This window comes from Prionailurus viverrinus, chromosome B2, assembly GCF_022837055.1.
Source record: "Prionailurus viverrinus isolate Anna chromosome B2, UM_Priviv_1.0, whole genome shotgun sequence".
Taxonomy (NCBI): domain Eukaryota; kingdom Metazoa; phylum Chordata; class Mammalia; order Carnivora; family Felidae; genus Prionailurus; species Prionailurus viverrinus.
Window position 1 is genome coordinate 22,190,506 of NC_062565.1, and position 18,173 is coordinate 22,208,678.

At 44.4% G+C, this 18,173-nt stretch overlaps 1 protein-coding gene across 1 annotated transcript in view; it reads left to right on the forward strand.

Moving 5' to 3' along the window:
* The window catches only part of F13A1 (coagulation factor XIII A chain), a 163,846-nt gene that overhangs the window by 122,835 nt on the left and 22,838 nt on the right, over positions 1 to 18,173 (forward strand). The window contains exons 11-12 of the mRNA XM_047860279.1: positions 4,882 to 5,035; positions 12,322 to 12,609. Of these exons, the coding sequence (XP_047716235.1) occupies positions 4,882 to 5,035; positions 12,322 to 12,609 (442 nt within the window). The remainder of the gene's footprint in view (positions 1 to 4,881; positions 5,036 to 12,321; positions 12,610 to 18,173) is intronic.

Consider the following 18,173-nt stretch of genomic DNA (forward strand, 5'->3'; position numbering starts at 1 on the left):
ATTCTCATCACTGAAAGCAAGTTCTAGCACATTGTAGTCATGAATAAATACTTGTTGAATGAATGATGGATGGATGGATGGATGGATGGATGGTTGGGTCAGTGAACCAAGCCAGCAAGCTAACAAAATCTGATGCAGAGTACACTGCTGAGAACAGTCTCAGAGTGATAGGATCCAGATGGTGCCCTCAGGTGCTGGCAAGTCCTGGTAGGAGATGAGGCCCAGGGATGGGGCAGCAGGGAGCACACACAGGTGCCTGAACATGTAGCCGACCCCTACAGGCTGAAGGAATGGCAAGCACAGGGTAGACAGATGATAATTGTGCCAGAAAGGCTCTCCAACCAAGCAGGTACCCAGTGCCTCCATATGCCCCTAGAGGAGCATCACTTTCTCTGCACAGCCTATTTTGTAGTTATCTCTACTTGGAAGTGAGTGAACAAAGCAAATTTTCCTGGACCCTAAGAAGAGTTTCCATCCTTATTGGTAAAAATTGTAGCTTCTGCCAGCAGTAGACATATGCTCACATTCCACGGGCACAAGCAGAAGTTTGTAGAGAGGGGACCCTTAGCCAGCTGCCCCAGCCCACCTTTGCTGAGTCCCTGGGGCTCAGCACCTCAGCAGAGGCTGACTAGGAAGTGCCTGTGTGACAAGGAGGCAAAGGTGTGGTGTGCTGAAACCAGCACTGGGTTTCACGGTGGGATGCCCACATTCTGCATAACCACATCCCTTCACATGTAGGGATAGGACTAGAAGGCCACTAAGATTCCTTTCCATTCAAAAGAAATTACCCTTAAACATAGGACTTTCTCTAGCAGTACTAATCTACCTTTCAGGCCTGCAAGAATGGGAATTTTAAACCCAAGCTCAGAGATATTGAGTAATTTGCCTAAAGTCATACAGTGTAGGTCCAATATTCTTTCCAGCATCACCTGTATTTATAACAGTCTACCACAGACATGCAATTGGCCTTGGATGGGGGCCTATCACTGGTACTTTTTTTTAAGTTTATTTATTTATTTTGAGAGAGAGAGAGAGAAGGGGAGGAGCAGAGAGAGAGGGAGAAAGAGAAAATTCCAAGCAGGCTCTGCCCTGTCTGCTTGGAGCTATACTTGGAGCTCATGAACTGTGAGATCACGACCTGAGCCAAAACCAAAAGCTGGATGGTCAACTAACTGAGCCACTCAGGTGCCCCTAGGTTATCACCAGTACTCTCTTAAGCACTCGGGGGCTCATATGCAGCCAAAATGGAGGACCATTACACTGGTGGCTGAAACCAAAAAGAAAGCTTGCTAATGTCGATTGGAAAGAATACTTTCCCTCCACACTCCCCCGACATACATATGCAATAGCCATTTCATATGTGGGTTTCTCCTCTCCTCTCTCCACAAGGGACAGTACTGCTGGGCTGGCCTGAGATTTTAGCCCACATAAATTTCCTAAGCTCTATACTCCAGAGGAAACAATGAGTTAGCCACCTTCATATTTAGCCTTGTCTCACTGGAAAACTAAACTGTTGTAAGGGCTGTTATTAAGAGGATATTTATCAGCATTGTTGCTATAATTAGCAAGTGGAGGAGGGAGCTGTTTGGGCTTGTATGGTCTCCTCCAGAGGGAAAGCCAAAATTGTCAGGAAGCTCATTTAGTTTCCTTAACTTCCCCCACCCAAATGATAAATATTCCTTAGGTGTCTGCTCTGTCATTGCCTATTTCTGATTTCATATTTTGGCCTTTCACATTCTATGGCTGGTGCTGTGAAGCCATGGTTATTCTGCTAAAGAACAAGGCCACCATTTATCACCCCTCAGACATCTGAGGCCCATGGAACCACCTGAACCCCAGGCATGAAACCATCTCACCATCTCATGGCAGCACTCGTGGTCTGGCAGGAGCATGTGGAAAAGGCAATGCACGATGAAGGTCAGGGAATGGGCAAGCCCAGGTTGAAGGTTAGGGAACGGGCTGTGGGCCAGCCTAGGATTTTCATTCTCTAGCAGGAACCAACTATGTGACTACACACACTTTGCTGACAGCTTCTTGACCCACTTAGCAGCCTCATCTGTAAAATAGGGATAATAATATATATTATTATCAGATGTCTATGGTTGTGAGGTTTCAATTACATAATTTGTAAGTGTCCCTGAAACCTCATGGTTATTCAATAAATGATGGCTACTTGTTTTCTCCTTAGTAGAGGTCAGATTTCATGTAAATTCAGAGCATTTTGTGAGAAAGCAGCAAAAAGTTGTTCTTCTTAACCTCAATTTGGAAAGTTAGGGTTCTATCATCAGGTTCCACTTACCTAATAAGCACCATTATATTTTTACTCAATTTTAAAGTTTATATGCCATACTCACATAGATCCTATCTCACTAAGACGTTCTTATGAAATTGGCAGAACAAGTATAATTATTTTCATTTTATAGAAGCAGGAATGTAAGTTTCTAAAAGTACACATTCCAGATCAGAACCCAAGGTTCTTGCAGCTGATCCAGTGTGTCTCTCAAATACCCTCAGGTATCCTGGCAGTGGCCAATCTCTCTATCTGTCACAACCTTCCTCTCTCCATTCTGGTTTTTCCTTCTTCTTCTTCTTTTTTTTTTTTTTTTTTTTTTTTTTTTTTTTTTTTTGCTTTATTCTCTTTAGCTTTCTTGGGGTATGATTAATGTAAAAGATTACACACATTTCACATATGCATCTTGATGAGTTCAGACATACCCATACACATGTGACACCCTTCCCACAATGAAGGAACTACACATGGCCATTCCCTCCCAAAATTTCCTTGTGTTCTTTTGTGAGTTTTGGTTGTTTGGCTATGAACACTTAACATGAGATCCTTTAGCTTGCTAATTCCTATGCATCTTCCAGCTTTCAACTTGGCTGTTACTTCCTAACCACGCCCACCCTGGCCTACCCTACTGCCCCAGGTGCTCCCATGGTATCTTAGACGTTCCCCCACAAGGTACTTATTGTACCATATTGCTGGGGTGCTCAGGTCTGGTTGTCCAAGACATTATTTAAGAACTTCTTTTAAAAATAATAGATGTAGGATCACCTGGGTGGCTCAGTCAGTTGAGATTCTGGCTCTTGATTTTGACTCAGGTCATGATCCCAGGGCTGTGGGAGCATGGGGCCTGCTTAGTATTCTCTCTCGCTCTCTCTCTCTCTCTCTCCTCCTCCTCCTCCCCCTTCTCTGCTTGATCTCTCTCTCCTTAAAATAAAATTTAAAAAATTAAATATAAAAAAATAATAGATTTAGGGTCCCACCCAAGACCTCCTTGATTGGGCATCTATTTTTTTAAAAGTTCCCCAGGTGATTCTAATGCACAGAATCTCCTTTATTAGAAAGTAAATCCTGGGGCGCCTGGGTGGCGCAGTCGGTTAAGCGTCCGACTTCAGCCAGGTCATGATCTCGCGGTCTGTGAGTTCGAGCCCCGCGTCGGGCTCTGGGCTGATGGCTCAGAGCCTGGAGCCTGTTTCCAATTCTGTGTCTCCCTCTCTCTCTGCCCCTCCCCCATTCGTGCTCTGTCTCTCTCTGTCCCAAAAATAAATAAACATTGAAAAAAAAATTAAAAAAAAAAAAAAAAGAAAGTAAATCCTACAAGGGCAGTCAGTTACCAAATGTATTTTGTCCATGTTTAAGACTATAGCACTACAGTATTTGGGCAGTACTACTTATATATCAATTTATGATATTATTATTATTATTATTATTTATTGACTGTTTGATCCACTCCAGGCCCTATGATAAGTAATTTACAGACATCTTTTTAGTTAATTCTGGCAACCACCCTGAGGAAGGTGCTATTATCGCCCTATTTGAAAGAGTAGGAATCTGCAGCTCAGAAAGCATTTTGTGAACACATCAGGGACTGTTTTCAGCTGGAGCTCCTGACAGTGCACCATAGTTGGTATTTCCTACCCACTCCCATGCTAGTAAATGGGATCCCAAGAAAGTGGTTGTAGAGAATATAAAAAGAGACGCTGTGGGAATCAGCCTTCAGGCACAGCTTTAGACATTGTTTCTGAAAGGTAGAGTATAAGGCAGAATGTCAGAAGAGTTTGGGGGTCAGCCAGCATGGCCCCAAGATGCTGTTTCCAAACACCACAAATAACATGGTTTAGTTGCTGAACCACTAGAAAATTACCTGAATTTTTCCTGATGGCCTAATATCATTTTTCAATTAAAATGCTTTTGGCTGCAAGTAACAGAATTAAAATGACTTAAACAAGAGGAATTTAACTATAATTTTTTCTCAATCCTAAAGGAAGCAGTCCCAAGGTTGGCTCAGATATTTAACAGCACTGCTAAGCCCTCATGTGCTTCTTATCTTTCTACTTGGCCATCTTTGTATTGTTGGCGGTATTTCTCTTCACTGTCCCAGGGTGGCTACAGAAGCTCCAAGCATCATGTCGCTTCTTGTGAAAACATGCAAAAGCCAGAAGGAAAGGGCAAACTCTCTCCTTTATAATGGAGGAGAATCCTTCCCAGAAGCCACCCAGCAGACTTCCTCTTCTTCCTGGCAGTAGGTCACATAGCCACGGCTGGCTTAAAAGCAGTCTGGGAAAGCAAGGAACAGGCTTGGTGCTTTTGGCTCATTCTGAGGAGGTGGGATTCACCAGGAAGAAAAAGGGAAGAAAGAAATGGTTGATGCTTGAACAATCAATAGTCCAGATACTCTTAACTTATGACACCTGGTGGCTAATGGAAGCTAGACTGCCCTTGAGATTCATTTTAAAATGAGTCCAGCCCTGTGAATCCAATGTTGTTGAAGAAAGGAACATGTCAACTGTAGGGATCCCAGATGACTACATCCCTGAGAGAGATTTTGGTGACAAGGACATTGAATGATGGCTAATGCTCTCCTCTCCTGTTTTTAGGTCAACAGTGATCTCATTTACATTACAGTCAAGAAAGATGGCACTCATGTGGTTGAAAACGTTGATACCACCCACATTGGGAAATTAATTGTGACCAAAGAAGTTGGAGGAGATGGCATAAGGGATATTACTGATACCTACAAATTCCAAGAAGGTAACTTACTGCCACTGAATGAAGATTTCTTTGCCCAAGCTTGTTTGGTACTTCCCCACTGTCACTATGAAATGTGTCCTGCAAAATGAACTATAAACTCTCATGAGGTAAACACACCACATCCACAATTTTCCTTGTAGTTCTCTTTGTTTGCTCTGAGCAAAATTCCCTTTCACATGGCCTGTGAAAATGATTTGGTTTAAAGTCATGTCTATTTTCATACAATATATAGAATGTATTCTTGTGCACAAAAACATGAAAGAATCTTAACTTCCAATAATAGAAAACATTGTCTAACTAGTATCATTTTAGTTCAATTACAGAAATTTAAACAACCATTCACATTTGTTTAGTACTTTACAAACTATTTTCACATACATTGTCCCACTGAATTATCACAAAAGTCCCTTGAGACAGATAATACAATATTAACAGGACAGTGTAATCTCACTAATTCAGGCCCATTAGGTTTCAGTTATAAAAGAATGTTAATGTTAATAATAGTTATTGTGTAGATGGTTTCAAATGGAGCCGTTGAGTTCAAGTCCATTTCAATCAGTACCAGGTGCCTACTCTATGTCTGGAATTGGGTTTGGTGGCAGGGATCCCCATGGTGAGCAGGACCCAGTTTCCATTCCTGGAAAAGTGATAGGATCATCATGCAGAAGGAACTTGGGTAACAAACAAGGAGGACACTCTGTCCAACCAGGAGATCCAGAAAAAGCAGACTAGGATAAGAAAAGTCACAGACCACAATTAAAGAAATATAGACAAGGGCTTCCAGGCAGTGGGAACATCAATGACTAAAGGCATGGAGGTGTGAAGTAGTGTGTGTTTAGTGTCCTGAAGACATTACTAAGCCATCAGTTCAGAATGCCTAGTGACTGGAGACAAAGCCACCCAAGGTCAGGAGTAGAGAGGAGGTAGAGGAGCTTGGGTGCCTTGATGGAGAATGTGGAGTATATTTTACAAATGATTCACCAGCAGAGGTTCTTAGGAGTGGCATTTATTTTACTGAATGGATAGAAATGACAAGTAATTAGCATATACCTAAATATTCATCAGTATTCCTGAAGTGCTAAGAAGTGCAGAATTTGTTTTAAATATTTTAGACAGTCTCTCTGCTCTTATTTAAAAAAGCAATTTGCACTATAAAGAGAAAGCTTGCTGAATTGAGAACTCTCATGCATTGTATTAGAAATTCAGGATTTTTGTCATCTGAACAAGTGAGATTTTGCTGCATTTCTGAAATGGTTCATTCTTCTCTTCTATTGGTTATCATCCATTGCACAACATAGATACAAAGTTGGGTTTTTTTTTTCTTTTTGGCTTTTTCCTGAAATGAGAGTTTTTTTCAACCATAAGTACAATGAAACCAAACAAACAAGTAATGCCCTCTTGTAATAGAGTTACAGGCAAAGAGGCCGGGAAAGGAAAACTAAAAGTCCATAGAAAAAGAGAAAGGAACTAGCTGCAATATACACACATTTATTCGCTCATTCATTCAACAACTTGCTATTAACCACCCACCATATTCCCAGCACTATGTAGGAACAAGATGCACAGTCTAGCTGGAGAGATTAGTGGAAGCAAGCCCTCACTGAGTTATGCAGCAGGTGTCTGGAACGGGGGCAGACAGAGAGGGGACTTCCAAGCCAGACTCAGGATCCTGGAGGACATTAGTGATGGGCTCACTGAGACAGAAGGATAAACAGGAATCGGCCAGCTGAAGCATGAGGAGAGAGTTCTCCAGGAAAAGGCAGCCCAGTAGGGACTGTAGATAAACTCCTGGTGTGGAAGAAGTCCTGAGCAGACAGTGTTGAGAGCAAGAGGCAACCCTGCAGGGAGCCATCCAGACAACCAGCTGTCTTGTGTAAACCACACAGCAGAGCACCATTTTCATTAGCTGTCATCTATGGAGGTGGCAGTGAAAGCCAAATCAGGGTCAGATGTCAAAAAAGAAAGGACCCCCTCCCCCCCCAGAAAAAGAAAAAACTCCACAGCAGAGTCAGGGGCTTGACCAGGGGTGGACACAAGATTAAAAGAAATAAAATGTCCCAACTCTGAATGAGAAAGACCTCTGAGGGTCAGGCTTCCAGAATTTGGCAAGAAGGCAAGGCTCAGGGAGGTGGGCGGTGTGGGGGTCTGGTCCAAGCAGAAGAACCCCTAGATCTTCACAGAGAGCTGTAAGAGACTCCCCATCCTGCTTCTGGGCTGGAGTTTGATCCCAGGAGGTTAATTAGCCTCTTACTCAAGAATGGCAGATGCATTTTAAATTCTGACTTTAGGAATGACCAAGTTGGATGCTATTTACAGAAGGATGCAGAGACTGTGCCGGGATCTGGCGGGAAAGACTGAGTGATTATAGACATCGCCACGGGCCCCTAGGAAAGGCTGCTGGCATCCATGGTCATGCATTTGTCACTCTGATTCTCATTATTGAATCTCTCATATAATTTCTCTCTCCATAAATGCTGAATGTGGCCACTAAAATGTGGAGATGAATAAAAACAGATAGAAATTATTACCAGATTTAGGAATTAACTATTTTAATTAACTAAATTGTGGAAAGATCATTTTTCACTTGGATGAACTAAAGCTTAATATTAATTTTATACCTCTTTTCAAATATATAAGATTAGGAAACTATAAAATTTTGAAAACTAGAATTCTTAAAACTTGTGTGGCAATCTATCTTCCTTTATGATGGTGTCTGGATCCCATTTCCTTTTTCTTCCATCAATTATTCCCTCTGTCATTCGTATTTTTGTCTCTCCTTCCCTGTTAGCTCCTTCCCATTTGCATTTAAGCAGGATCAAGTGTCACCTGCGTTTAAAAAAAAGTTACGAAACTCTTTTTCAGCAATATATCCCCCACTGAACATACCCTGTTCTTTCTTCCTCTTGGCCTCCATGGCCAGACATCTTGGAAGAGCTGCCCGCCCTTGGCACCCTATCAGGGGCCTTTTCTTTTCATTTCGTGCCTAGCATACCTCAGTTCTGCTACTGGCAGCAGAACCTTGAAGTTCCTCTTCCCAAGTCTGCCAAGACCCCCTGATCGCGAGGTGAAACAAATGTTTGCAGATTCCTGCTTGCCTCAGCTTCCTGTGCCTTTTGACACCACTGCTCAGCCCTGGATCTTGAAATTCTCTCTTCCCTTTCTTTGTTCCACTCTGGTTCCATCCCAGCTTACCTGACTCTTTCTTCTATCCCCTTCTGCAACTCTAAACTCCTCTTTCTTCCCCTATCTCCGAAACTTACTTAGTCTAGGCTCAACCCTTGGGCTTCATTCCTACCCACTTTACATTCTTTCTCCAAGGCTGATGTTTACATTTGCATATCTACCAATCACCCCCAGCCCAGTCGGTGTCGTTGGCCCAGCTTCTCTGTTCAACTCCACATTCACTTAAGTCTCCCTTAGAAACCTGAAACAGACCCTTCCTGTATGCCACCTTATCTCACTCCTCCGTTGCCCAGATGTTTCCCCCACTCCCGACCCCAGTGAAGAGAACACAGTCCCCCCCACCCAAGATTTAGCAATGTAGTCAAGCAGCAAACCTTCTAAATGTCGCCTTTGAAATAGTTCAAATTCACCTCCTGTCCTATCTCTATACCATGGCCACGCTCTGAGAATTTAAAGGTATCAGGTGTGGAAAGCCCTTAGCATAGTGCCTGATTCAGAATAAGTGTCCAGTAAGAGTCAGTTTCTGCTCCTGCCAGTAGTTCTATCATTATCACAATACTACTACTCTTAGCTCGGGCTTTGAGTATTTTTCTCCCAGCTACCTGCGGGAGCTTCCCAATTCCACCTTTCCCCCACATCCTCTTTCCTTCTGTCTAATGCATGCATTGCTGCCAAAGTGACATATCTAAAATATAAATTTGAGTCTGCTGCTTAAAAGCCCTTCCTCTTCCCTGTTGCCTGAAGGGCATTCCAATCAGAGCTCGCCAAGCCTCTGCTAGTTGCCTTTAGGGCACCCTCACTGCACCTCCCGACCATATCCATAGGCATCCCAAGCAGCAGCCAGGAGAGCTACTGACAGTCATCCACAGAGCCAGGCTGCCACTGTCTTCATGCCCTTGCTCTTACTGTGGAAAGAAAAACCCTCTGAGAAGACTTCCCGGACCCCGGAGGTGTTGAGTCTCTCCCCATGTTACTGCCCCACACGCAAATGTCTGCCCCAGAGTCTGTGATGGACACATGTACAGTGATCTCTCTGCACTTGTGTCCAAGACCTGTGAGGGAAGGGCTGTGCTTCTCTTCGGAGCCTAGTACAGTGCCTGGACGTTATAGTGGCTCAACCCGCACCAAATCATCAAATGAATGGTAAGGCAGGTGACACTTTCACAGGTGAACTTACATGCACATCACATGTCCCAAACTGGACTATTTAGTATCTATCATAAAGATGAAAGTTTTGTCTCTGGATAAAAGCAATGTACCTCTCCAATGTGCTTCTCCATCCTTCAGAGCCTCTGTTCCAGGCTGGATCGTAGGTCCTGGGGACATGTAGATGGGTTCTAGTGGGGAAAATAATGTCATGCAGAGTCAAGTACTGGGAAAAGGACAGAAAACCAGGCAATGTGTCAGTGAGAGCTGAGATAGCTGGGTTTGGGGACACGTTACACAGGGTAATGGAGGGGGGTGCTCTCTGAGAAGGGGACATCTGAGCTAACACCTGAACAATGAGAAGAAACTTCCACAGACATAAAAGGGGGCTTTCATTATATCTGAGCTAATGGAAAGCTGCTTTTGACCTTGCTCCTGGAGGCCACAGAGGAATCTCAAAAAATGTAATCTGGCTTTAGATCATTCTCCCATGGCACTGAATTCATGGCCCTGAATTATGGAAGATGTCAGATCATAAAGCACAACCGCAGAGAGACGGGGATTCTGCAGTGCTCTGGGGAGACCCTGACGTCCCTGCCTCCTATGTGGGCCTGGCTTCCTGCTCACAGGGCCAGCTGATCCTCAGAGGGGGGCCAGAGGCACCTCTGTCCATGACCCTATAGAAAGTCTCTCGTGGCTCACCACAAGCCTTCCGCAGCCCCTTCTCCTCATTGGGACCAGCTCAGCCTCTCCCCCCACCAAGGTGGCACTCTCTGACCAGGCCCCCGCTACTGGGGTTCCCCTCCTGCATTTTGCCTAAATGCATATCTGGTGGTCATCCAAAGCAGTAATCAGTAATGCTCTCTCGAGGAGCTGTTTGCCAGGTGCTCTCTGCTAAAACATTTCCCTGAACTTTCCTTTTCATGGCCCCTCATTCCCCTTATTAGTATCTCCCTCTTATTGATCTGTAAGCATGTGTGCTAGCCAATGCTCGTCCTAGACCAGTTTTTCCTGGCACATTCTTGCAATCTTGACAATGAGAGAAATTGTTAACACACACACACACACACACACACACACACACACACACACCACACTCAAGCTTGTTGCAACACCTATTGTCATTTTCTGTCTTTGCAAAGTACTGGTAGCTGCTGATTCTCATGCGCATACTCCCTCTAACCTCCTAACAATCCTCTGATGAAGGCACCCTTTTTTTTGTTTTTTACAAATAAGGACATGGATAGTAACAATAGTGCATGCCTTGTAGAGTTGTCTGAGGAGTAAATGAGACAGTGCCGAGCACACACTTAAACACAATACCTGTCACATCGTTATCAGTGGTAGATATTGTTATTGGCTTCTTCATCTGCATTGCATCTCATTACTAAGGTAGAAGACATTATTTTAAAGTTAACAAATTTAGAGGCACCTGGATGGCCCAGTTTGTTAAACCTTTGACTTCAGCTCAGGTCATGATCTCACCATTCAGGAGTTTGAGCCCTGCATCAGGCTCTGTGCTGACAGCTCAGAGCCTGGAGCCTGCTTTGGATTCTGTGTCTCCCTGTCTCTCTGTCCCTCCCCAACTCGCACTCTGTTTCTCAAAAATGAATATATGTTAAAATATAATTTTAAAAAATTAATGAATTTAAAAGTTTGCATTTTTATTTCAAAGTGATTTTTTTTTTGCTAAACATTTCCATGACTAGTTTTCACAAGTCAAAGAATTTGCCTCTGTGTCTTCCACGATGCACAAAGATACACCCAAATGTAGTCAGGTGGTAAAGAGAATAATGACTATCTTTCCATACCTCCTCAAGCCCTCTCCCCTCAAGCCAAGCATTTTGTCCAGGGCTCTGTAAGGAAATATCAGCCCAGCTGAGCCAAGAGGAGCAAACCCTGAGGCTTGACTTGTACCTGTTTGTTTTGCTTCCACACCTGCACAAAGCTATTGTTTGATTCTTCCAGAACTTACCCCTTTTCCTCCCTGCCCCACCCCCGCCTTCATCTCCTCCCCCGCCACCTTGGAAATCCCAACAGAAGACATTTACCTAAAAACAGCACACACATCTCAAACTGCATTAGAAAATATGGTGCACCACCAGATGCCAATAGGTGTCCCTCAAAACAAATGTGTTCAGTGTCAGATGAATTTGGGAAGTCTTGGTTAAATAAGTCTCCTCACCTTAGTGCTCAATCTCAGAACCTCTGACAGGCTCTAACGAACACAGTGAACATCCAGAGGCACTAGAGAACCCAGTGCTCCCCACGGGAGATTGGTCTTAGAGCCCTTTGGCAGGGAAGGCTTGTTAACAATCGGTCATGTCTGAGTGGATGGGGCCGTGCACTGCTTGGGAAAAGTGATCTCTGCACTCTTTGGGAGCCACATGGCAACAGGGGAAGGAGTAGAGGGCAGAATGGCAGCTGCCCAGGGGTCAGCTCAGCAGGAGCAAAGGGGAGAGACCCAAGTGGAAAGAGAGATGAGGAGTACAGGTCTTACCAGAAAGATCCATGAATAGGAGAAAACTCGTATAGCACCAGCTGGAGTGGTTAGATGTAGCTATCGCCAAAATCTTTACTTAGAGATCCCCAAATTCTAGCTAGGATTTGGGGAGAGAAGCAAATTGATGCCACTATTTGAGAAGAGGTAGATTGTGCCACTCTACCTGCTGAACCCTGTAGTAGCAGCACTGGGGAAACAGCCCTTAGAGCAAGTCTGTTAGCATCCCCCTTGCAGGTAAGCCCTGGTCATGCCACCTAACTCAGCAGCCTGGGCAGACCAGAACTCTGACTTTGCAGAATTGGTAACATAGGAATAATGGTGACACACCTATCTTGAAGGGCAGTTGTGTGGCTTATGGAGGCTACCCAGCAAGGACAACACTGTGTGTTTATTAATTTCTCTTTGATGGATTGCATTTATTTTTTTCCTATGATTATCTCTGCCTCTTTCCTAGGCCAAGAAGAAGAGAGGCTGGCTCTAGAAACTGCACTGATGTATGGGGCTAAAAAGTCCCTCAACACAGAAGGCATTGTCAAACCAAGGTCTGACGTGGACATGGATTTTGAAGTGGAGAAAGCCGTGCTGGGAAGAGACTTCAAGCTCACCATCACCTTCCAGAACAACAGCCCCAACCGTTACACCCTCTCAGCCTATCTCTCAGGCAACATTGTCTTCTACACGGGAGTCTCCAAGACAGAATTCAAGAAGGAGACATTTGAAGTGACGCTGGAGCCCATGTCCTGTAAGCTAATGAGGGGGCTCTTCTCCTTGGGAATTGTTCTCTGCCTCCCTGTCTGTCTTGGTGGTATCACTCATTAATAACTTCCAAAGTTAAAATCCTGTCCCAGAGCTCAGGAGCACGAACCACATGGGAGAATCCCTTTCTCTCAGGGGGGCCTCAAATGTCACCTTCACCTCTCATGCATAGAAGTGAATACTGAGGGGTGCCTGATTGGCTCAGTCAGTTAAGCCTCCAACTCTTGATTTCAGCTCAGGTCATGATCTCACAGTTTGTGAGTTCGAGCCCCACATCAGGCTTTGGGCTGGCAACAAGGAGCCTGCTTAGGGTTCTTTGTCTCTCTCTCTCACTCTCTCTCTCTGTCATTCTCACTCTCTGTCAATAAATATTTAAAAATTTAAAAAAAAGAAGAGAACACCAAAATTTTCAAAGCCTAGAGCCCCATGAGTCATGAGAATTAAATGTAATTTCTTGCTACTTGAAGTGTGGGTCGAGGACCTGAAACATCAGCATCCCCTGGGAGGTGGTTGGAAATGCAGACCCTTAGGCCCCACCCCACATCTGTCAAACCAGGATCTACATTTTAACAAGATCCCAAAGGGATTTTAGTGCCCAGGAAAGTTTGTGATGCACAGGTGTCAGACAGCAGGCCACCCACTGGTAACTCTCCCTGAGTCAGGTAAAGTTTTGCAGGCTACCCCAGTAGGAATGATGTGTTTTGCTTTACCATTTAGGAGGCAGGAGATCTAAGCTCTGCAGACAGGCCATTTCTGAAAACTCATCTGCTGATGTATAGGGACAGCGATGAGCCCACCCTTGAGAGAGGACGCCAGAGACCCAGGATGTGCTGTCCAGGAGCCTTTGAAGGGTTTTGTTCTCTCTGCTGCCTCTTCTGGGATCTCTTTCTCATCCTTGATCCTAGCCAGTCTCCCTCAAATGCATGGCCTTCCAAAGCATCTCCTTCACTGTAAAAGTTCAGAATATTTTAAGCAGGATTGGGCTGGACAGGCTCCAGCTTGCATTGGAGGTTGCAATTTCAACCAGTCTTGAATAGTACCCATTTCTTGGGGTACTAGTATTTAGGGGGCACAAAAGTTGGTCACATGACTGGTAGAATCAGTTAACCAGGAAAACCTGGTCTCTAGGCCAAGCATGTCGAATTAGAGCAGGCTAGAAAGGACCTGAACGCTTTAAGGCACTAGATTTCCGTTGACCTGACATATGGCCCAGAAAAAGAAAAAAAAAAATTAAAGGTGAACAAATAATAAGTTTTTACAACATGGAGGCAAGCAAGACTAATATGCACCCCCAACCCCAGACAACCAACTCATACACCCAATTGTTTTCAAGCTTTCTAGATTTACCAGTTGTCCCAAGCCGCTGTGAATATACCCTTCTGAGGCTTTAGAAAGATAGCCCCAGGAAAGTGGGGAACTGTTCTGAAAAATCCCAATTCCAAGACTGAGCTATTCCATAGCTGTAATAATGTGGCTAACAATTAGGAAATCACCATAGTATTTGGGGGCGGTGGGGGGTAAAACTGGGAGATCTAGCACTTTTCCTATATCCCTCGAGGTAGGGAAGGTAATTATTAATGAAAAGAGTAGTCAGTATAAAGGACTCAAGAGAACAGGCATCCCAATTGGTTAGAACAGGCAGACACAGTGGAGTTTACAGAAACTGGGTCTTGAAATTAGGTAAATAGAGATTTAGGTAAATCAAGACTACCTCACCTACCAACTGTGTGTCCTGAGGCAAGTTACTTAAGTGATCTGATCAGAGCTCTTCTGTTCCTGGGAACAATACCACCCACATCACAGGGTTGTAGATTCATTCCCCAAACCTTTATTTCATGCTGAATGTCTAGATACTGTTTTGGAGGCACAGCAGTGAGCACAACAGAAGTGCCTACCCTCATGGAATTTGTGGTCTTAAGGGAGTGAACAATAAACAAACAAGTACTATATAGTATGATTATGCATATAATAGGAAAATATAAAACAGGGTAAAGCAGGGTGAGGGATGAAGGGGATGCTGTGTGGGTAGGGTGACCAGGGAAAACCTCTCTAACCAGGTAACATTTAACAGAAACCTGACAGAAGGAAAGGAGCAAGCTTTGCAGCCAGAAAAAAACTATGAATGCAAAGGCCCTGAGGCCAGAGCATGTCTGATGTGTTCAACGAGTAGGCAGGAAGCTGGAGTTGGGAGCAAAGGTGGCCAGAGAAGAGTGGTGGGTGTAGATTATGTAAAGAACTGTGAGCCCTTGTGAGGACTTTAGCTTTGATTCCAAGTGAGTGCAGGAGCCCATAGAGGGTTTTGAGCAGAAATGAGGCATGATCTCACTCAGGTTTAACTATGCACCATCCTTTTCCCACTTCATGGGAGACCCAGAGCTCCATCTTCTTCCCCTTTTCTCCCTAATCCTATGAGATAAGAAGCTTATATGATTTCGTAGGCTAGAATGGCATGATCCATTAACCCTCTCAGTCATTGATCTAGGGACAGCTGGCCAGGTGGCATTGGCTGTAGGCAATAGGTTGCATACTGCAATTTAAAACAAATTGCAATAAAATAAAATAAAATAAAATAAAATAAAATAAAACAAAATAAAATAGTATAAAATAAAATAAAATAAATTGCAGTATATTGCAAAATGCCACTTGACTCTAGACCTTGATCAAGCAAGTCAGAGTACAGTCCCAGGAGGCTGTGTTACAAAGACAGTTTTCCAAGTAGAATGGGAGGCATACTTTCCAGATTGATGATTAAAGAGAATGTGTGGGCTAGAATCAGCTTGGAAGATTTGAATAAGTTAAACCTTCCAGTACCTTCAAAGGTGCTATCATTTCCACTTGGCTATATTTAGTTTTCTTTGCTTTTTGGAAAAAGAGATGAGGCAGCTCCTGTCTGTGTCTCCCTTGGCTTTCCCCAGACACAGTAAATGATATTGGCAGGATCCCAGCTCCACCACTCATAGAATGAAAACCTATTCTTCTTTCTCTTGCCACGTTTAATAAACTTTATCTAGAACAATTTCTTGTGCAGTGGCAAAACACAGCACTTATATAACATACTATTTCAGGAGCACTGTTCTCTGGGGCTTGGAAGCACAGCCCAGTTTCCTTAGTGCTATGATTTAGAGAATGTTCCAGCCCCAGAGAATAATGCCCTGGTGCCAACATTATAAAGGTAGCCAAAGCCACCGTTAAGATTGGTAGAAAGAAGTCAGGCACATCTCGCCTGCCTAAAGGAACCCAGTGGTCAAACACAGCCCTCAAGTAATAATTAGAAGGAGTCCAATTTTTTTTTTATTATTACTGGAGGCAGCTAGAGACAAAATGCATGTTCTTCAAGGCATACCATTTTGCCACTGCATGCATCCAGATCTGGGGGAGTGAAAAAGAGGCCCTTTGTGTTCATCTGAGGTTGTCGCCAGTCAAAGGATGGAGTCTTATGTGTCTGGACAATTAATTACCAGGGGAGCCATAGAGGAAGTAGGATCCAGGCTCAGACCCAAAGAAGGCAATATGAATGGGTCATTCAAAAAAGCAGAATTCAAGGGCCAAGGTCAAGCCAAGGTCATAGATTCTAAAGGCTGATTCTAAATGGAATAGGACTGGCCCAGAAAACCTAGCCACACTGTTTAGTACTTGTCTGAGATGGACCAATACATTCTAGTAACTCGGCATAGCCTAGGGGAGGGTTTCTCAGCCCGGATACCACTACCATTTCAGGCTGTTGTGGGGGCTATTGTGTGCATTATAGGATATTTTGCAGAATCCTTGGCCTCTACCCACTAGATGTTGGTAGCAATCCCCAGTTGTGACAACCAAAAATGTCTCCAGACATTACTAATCATTCCCTTAGGGGCAAAGTTACCCCCAGTTGACAACCACTGGCCTAGAATGACCAACCTGTCCAACTTACCAGGAGTTGCATGGGTTCCAGGGTGCAGGACTTTCGGTTTTAAGATTGAGATTGTCCACCCTAATTCTGCCCTAACTCCACCCCTTCTGTTAGAACCTTCCTATCTCTAGGAGCTTCTCAAAGCTGAATATGTGTCCTATGGACACTTATTCAAATGCAGATCCTAATTCAGTAAGCTGGGGTGGGTTCAAAGGACCTGCTTCTCTAATGAGCTACCAGGTGACGGCTGTGCTTCTGGGCTGCAGACCACACTGAGCAGCAAGCAGCTGCACTGGAAGGGCCATACCTTCTGGTAACCCGAGGCTTCTATAGAGCTGATTCCGTGGGGATCCTCTGGGGGGTTGCTGGAGCAGTGCCTCCCCACCCCAACTGCACATTAAAGTCAACTGTCCTGGAACATTTAAAATAATGCCTGGGCCCCAGCCCCCAAAACTCTGATTTAATTGGTCTGTGGTGGGACTCAGCAGGGCAGGTTTTTAAATGTCCCCAGGTGATTATGATCTGCAACCAGGATTGAGAACTGCAGTCAGAGGCTCAAGACCATCACAGCACCTTCTCATCCATGAAGAGACTTTGACATAGATGATGAGCATGGCCTGATGTACCCTCGCCTGTGGGATGACAAGTCAGGGGGACTTCCCTGTGCCCTGGCTCACCCCACACAGAGTCCTGTCCTCATTTCAGATTCCTTCAACTGGGGACTGTCCCTTGCACTTCAAGTATGGAGCATGGGAATCATTCCTTTCAATAACTTCCACAGGGAGAAGGAATCTTGGGCCAAAGGCAGACATAAGGCAGGGAAGCAGTGGTGGAGATGTTCAATTCCGTAAACCTTTACAGAGCCTGTGTTCTGGGAGTGGGGATGGGGGTGTGAGCCACCCGTTTCCCCGTTGGGCCTGCCTGCTGAGCTGATAACACAAAAGTGGCCTTTGCTCTCTTGAATCCTGGGCAGTAGCAAATGAGAATGATAGAGAAAGTGGGCAATGCTGCCAAACAGAACCTCACTGTTTTACTCAGAACCACAGGAGAGAGAGTATTCCTGTCCTCAGCCCGGATGGTGAGCAGAAGGGATCCCAGACCACCCCTCCCCCATTTTCCAAATGCCCTCCTCACTGGCCTGTCCTCAACACCTGAAAGCTAACAGCAGTGACTTGAGGAAACAAGGATTTGGCACAGAGGTCTTTTAAGTTGCAAATAGAAAGGGGGTGGGAGAGAGCTGAATGCCTAGGGTAAAAACTGGTTTCAAAGGCTTCTTTCTCTTAAATAGAAAAATCACGTCAGATTGGTACATAAAAGGCTGGAAAGAAAATGTGGAGCACTACAAGGGAAGGGTTTAAGTAGTTGACAGTTTTGCTTAACGGTGGCCTATGGCCTATGAGATATTTCTTGTTGTATGAAGTGGCCTTGGGTTTCACTACTCCACATCTGCCATCTTGATATTGTCCTTGGTCAGCTCAAAGCAGCCCCAGTTAAAACCCCTTGGTCTTTGACTTTAAACATCTCTGTCGCAGATTTGCATTTCTACAACAGCAAAACCACTGTTGGGAGCAAATCGGCTCATTTTCTCTAGTAAGGCTTACTGAATATTAAGTTTTCTAGCACATTCCTGTTTTACCTGAGAAGCAGGAGGTTTTGTCCTT